The sequence below is a fragment of the Enhydra lutris genome, unplaced genomic scaffold (assembly GCF_002288905.1).
Source record: "Enhydra lutris kenyoni isolate GAN:26980312 unplaced genomic scaffold, ASM228890v2 scaffoldscaffold34, whole genome shotgun sequence".
NCBI classification, from domain to species: domain Eukaryota; kingdom Metazoa; phylum Chordata; class Mammalia; order Carnivora; family Mustelidae; genus Enhydra; species Enhydra lutris.
Window position 1 is genome coordinate 10,819,707 of NW_019154118.1, and position 5,030 is coordinate 10,824,736.

The 5,030-nt window shown below is 42.6% G+C and overlaps 1 protein-coding gene across 3 annotated transcripts in view; it reads right to left on the minus strand.

The window, feature by feature from the left end:
• Positions 1–937: 937 nt before the first annotated feature.
• Positions 938–5,030, minus strand: part of LOC111153937 (von Willebrand factor A domain containing 5A) — a 27,041-nt gene continuing 22,948 nt past the window's right edge. For all 3 annotated transcript variants that reach the window (XM_022513270.1, XM_022513269.1, XM_022513268.1), the window contains 2 exons: positions 2,509–2,635; positions 938–1,964 (listed from right to left, as the gene is read on the minus strand). In XM_022513270.1, the coding sequence (XP_022368978.1) occupies positions 1,885–1,964; positions 2,509–2,635 (207 nt within the window). In that variant the 3' untranslated portion in view covers positions 938–1,884. The remainder of the gene's footprint in view (positions 1,965–2,508; positions 2,636–5,030) is intronic.

The following is a 5,030-nucleotide window of genomic DNA, read 5'->3' on the forward strand; positions in this document are numbered from 1 at the left end:
CATCTGCCTTCCGTTCAGGTCATGATCCGAGGCCCCTAGGATCAGGACCTGAGTCGGGTTCCCTGATCAGTGGGGAGCTTCTCCCTCTCCCTCTGCCATCCCCTCCCTTTGTGCTCTCTGGCTCTATTTCTCTGTCAAATAAATAGATAAAATCTTAAAAAAAAAATCTGTATGATCAATGTAAAGGGCCTTTGTGAGTCCAAGATAGCTCTAAAATTTGCATGGTCTTTAGGAAGCTGTTTCTTGTCATAGCACGTATAGGACCTATCCAGAGGGCAGCCGCGGATACAAGCCTAAAGACTAAGCCCTCAAACTTTAATGTGTGCATGAATTACCCGGAGACCTTGTTAAAAGGCAGACTTTGCTACAGTAGTTCTTAGAGTTGCCTAAGACTCTGCATTTCTAGGAAGCTTCCAGGTGATGCCACAGCCCTATTCCCCCAGTCACTCTCAGCCATAAACAGACTCAGAAGAAAGTCCTGGGAATCATTTTCCACTATGCAAGTCAGGCCAACCTCCCTAATGTTCACTGAGCAGCTCAACAGAACTCAAGTCTAGGCCATTCTCCACCTGAGTGAACAGATATTCAGGTTCTACTCAGAATTCTTGAGTATTCGAGATGAAAGTGATAGTGGAGTTCTAGTGAAGTCCCACTTTTACAAATAAGGACACTAAGCTCCCAGGGGGTTAAATCATGTATCCATTATCACATAACTATTTAAGTGTGTTGTCAGGATTCTAACAGTGGTTTTCTGGCCAGTGTCCTTTACTTGCCTCATGTAGGACAGAAAATCAGCCTACAACAGAAGATGCAGGAACAGGACATGGTATGAATGGTGTAGGGGTCAGCAAAATTGCGAGGGAAAATAAGGGATAATAAAACCAATGCAGGTTCTAAATGTACAAAAGATCAGATACAAGAAAATGAAGTGTAGATATAATCATATAATCATTTTAATATTGATACAATAGTATTTTGGGTGACAGCACACCAAACAGGTCATTTCCACTAGAATAGAGTATGTAGGACAAAGGTCAGAAACAATCATGGGGAGTTCCTTTCTTCCTCATGAGCTCAGTGAACCAGGCTCAGGTCTCAGGCAAAACTGCCTTTAAATACACTTTTTCCTTCATTACAGATCAAAGCCTAACATAGAGGCCTCAAGGGTTCAAGCCAGGACTAAAGATCTCATTGTCATCTCCTTACATTTCAGGAAAAACATCTGTCTCCAACAGGTGTGATTCAATCCATTCCCTTAGGAAATGAGAGGGAAGGCACTGTATTGGCCAGCAAAATCCAACAGAATCAGCCAAGAAGGCCATCAGCAGTGCCATTTCTCACAGTGGATCCCCATAGTCTCTCTTGCTTTGTGATCTCAATCTCGAGGTTGTATTGATCCCGATGTTGGCTTTCAACCTCCCCTCCAATTCTCAGTCCTATCTTAGAATAGAAAATTGGATAGCTCTCCTGTCTGGTCCTGAATAAGTATGTAAGATCAAAAGGCACAGATGACTATAATGCATAGCATTCCCTTATTCTGCAGCCCTAATATCAGGGCTGTACCCTTTGTGTGGCGTCCACCCCACCTGTTTTTCATGTGGTCACTCTGGGAAACCCGGGAGGAATGTTACTGCCGATGAATGCTTGAAATCCCTCCAAGAAGGGGAACAGGTTCTAGGACCACTGACGCTGGGCTGACGATACATGCCAGGGAAAGAAGATCACCCTACCCAAAGGGAACCTGGAGAGGAAAGGTGGGATGGGCATCCTTCACTTTTATGGCCAGAAACTGACAGGATAGGGGTAAAATACAAAAATACACAGGAGAGCATGAAGGAAAGGGCAGTAGCATGAGAGAGGCACTTGTATTTCTGGACAGTCTCCTCAGATGGCAAAGATGGCGGGGTCCACGGATGACTTGATCAAAGCGATAGCAGCTTTCACAAGCTCTTGCATGATGGAGGCTGTTAGGAGGAGAAAACAAGAAGTAGGGCTGAGGAACCACAGCGAGAGTAAACACTCTTCCCTCAGTCTCCCCTATGCGTGCCTGTTCATCTCCCTGACTCCTGCTCCTATCTTTCTTCAACACCCCTGACTTTGCCCTTCCTACCTCCCAGATTCCCTTTCATCTTCTCAGGTCCCAGAAATACTCAACAGCAGTGATATAATAAACCCCCAAGGAGTGAGAGCTCCTGTCCGGTCCTCTACTCAGTATAGTACTGAGACAGTGAGGAGAACAAATGCGACTTCGTGCATGTCCTTCTTCCAATCTACACTCCCCATCCATGTCCCTTTCCCTCTTCACTCACCTCCCCGCCCCCCCAATGTAAGATGGCACCCTTATCCTGCCAAGGAGAGGACTATCCGGGAGACCAGAAAAGGTCAGGGGAGGGGACTATGAGAACTCCTCCCCAGTCACCTTCTAGCAGGCCCGGAGGCTCTGTGCAAGGGAAGGGGACTAGCTCCCTAAGGAAGGAAGGAGATGTGGTCTTAGGACTGCACTCCTACCTGCATGGATGTGAATCCAGTCTCTGGCCTTCTTTTCCAGAAGTTCCCACTCACCCTTCATTTGTATAGCATTGGAATGCAGCCAGACCACTGCCAGGACTGTGGCCCAGCTTAAGGAACTGGCATCCTGTACAACAGACAAAGACAAAGTCTTAAATTTTAAATCCAGCATAACCATCAGGATGGTGCTTAAAACTCCTACGACATCCCCAACAAGGACTACCAAGTTATAAGGAGAGAACCATGTGCCCAACAGCTTTATATTTTATGATGTATTTTCATTCGAATCTTTGCCAAACAAAAAAAAAAAAAAAAAGAGGAATTATCAATAATGACATTCTTAAGAGAGAAAACTGGTTCACACAAAAGTGAAATGATTTGCTGAAAGTTAGCCTTCTAGCAAATGACATAGCTGGAACTTGAGGCCCAATATGCTGATTCAAGTCATTCTGCTCATGTCACTCAAGAGAGTGTCTTGGCCACAGAACGGAAAACTGTCTCCTGTGAGTTTTCACCCATGGTCCTAGTTTCAGATTTTAGAGTCAACAGACCAAGAGAACTTGTTCTTTTATATCATGACCCTTAAACCTTGGAAACAGCTATCAAGTCCTCTCTGAGGAGTCCTGTTTCAATCAAAATTCTCAATTCCTGGGGCACCCAGGTGGCTCAGTCAATTAAGCATCTGCCTCTGGCTCAGGTGATGATCCCAGAGTCCTGGGATCAAGTCTCTCATCAGGCTCCCGGCTCATCGGGGAGTCTGCGTTTCTCTCTCCCTCTGTCCCACCCCCCCCCAGCTTGAGCTAGGGTGCACAAGCACGCACATTCCCTCTGTCTTTAATAAATAAGTAAGTAAATAAATAAATATTTTTTTTTAAATTCTCAATTCTTTTAATTTTTTCTTAAGGGGACTGCTCATGTCAAAGCAGTAAGAATCCTCATGCTTGCTCTAGTCTAGAAACAAACATGACAGTGGTTTTTAAAATGTATCTCCTTAAACAGTCATATCTGGAGGTGAGTGTACTCATGAATTTCTATGACTACAGCCCAAAATATGTAACAAGCACAGCTCTTCTGACAAGCCTGCTATCTTCCACTGATCCTGTAATCACACAGCCTGGTCCTCTGAAGTCTGTATCCCATGTGCAACAGTTCTTAAGTCATTTTGCTTCTAATCTCTACTTATATAGAGAGTATTTAGAACCAAAAGCAGTATTTTGATTCCCAGTAAGTTGTGTTGTTTGGGTTTTACTTTTTTGCCCCACAAAATATTGCAAGTCTTTCATTGTTCAAGGCCTTTTGGGATCTCGATTTTCTCAATACTCCATCTCCCAGTTTTGGCAAATCTACAAATGGGAAAGAATGGGATCTGAATCTTCACTGAAAATATAACCTCCAGATAATTCAGAGTCCGGTGGCTCTAAAAATCTGGGTGAAGTTTGAATAAATTCATTACTCAGCACAATGAATTTTCAACGAGTTTGTTCTCAGTCCATATACTCATCATTTAAGAAAATTCAAATTCCTTACTAAAATTCAGGTACGCTGGTGTTCCTGACTCTCTGGATTTACTGACCCAGTTGCCATTATCAAAGAAGGAAATGTTAAAAAATAAATTAATTGAAAAAAACAGAGAAAGAAATGTTAGTTTGACCTGTCATTGGTTTCCCAATGAAACCAATTAGAATGTCATGATTCTTGTATCTTCTTCAACTTGATAAATTATCCTTCTAATTATTTGTTCCAGAACAGTATTTTTCAACAGATATATAATGCTAGACACACATATAATCTAAAATATCCTAGTAGCCACATGTAGAAAAGTAAAAATAAACAGGTACCATTATTTTACTAACATGTTGTTCCTAACCTAATATATTCAAAATATCATTTTAACACGTAATCAATATAAAAATAATGAGAATATTTACACTTTTTTTTACATTAAGTTTTCACATAAGTGAAATCAGCATGTGTTTCACAATTCATAGCACATTTTAATTCAATTAAGAATTTGGCTCCTCGGGGGCGCCTGGGTGGCTCAGTGGGTTAAAGCCTCTGCCTTCGGCTCAGGTCATGATCCCAGGGTCCTGGGATCAAGCCCCACATCGGGCTCTCTGCTCTGCAGGGAGCCTGCTTCCTCCTCTCTCTCTTTCTCTGCCTGCCTCTCTGCCTACTTGTGATCTCTGTCTGTCAAATAAATTAAATCTTAAAAAAAAAAAAAAAAAAGAATTTGGCTCCTCAAAAGGGGAACGCTCCTACACTGTTGGTGGGTGAGCTGTTGCAACACTCTGGAAAACAGCATGGAGGTTCTTCAGAAAGTTGAAAATAGAGCTACCCTATGACCCAGCAATTGCACTACTGGGTATTTACCCTAAAGATACAAATGTAGTGATCCGAAGGGGCACGTGCACCTGAATGTTTATAGCAGCAATGTCCACAATAGCCGAACTATGGAAATAACCTATATGTCCATCCACAGATGAATGGATAAAGAAGATGTGGTATATGTATACAATGGAATA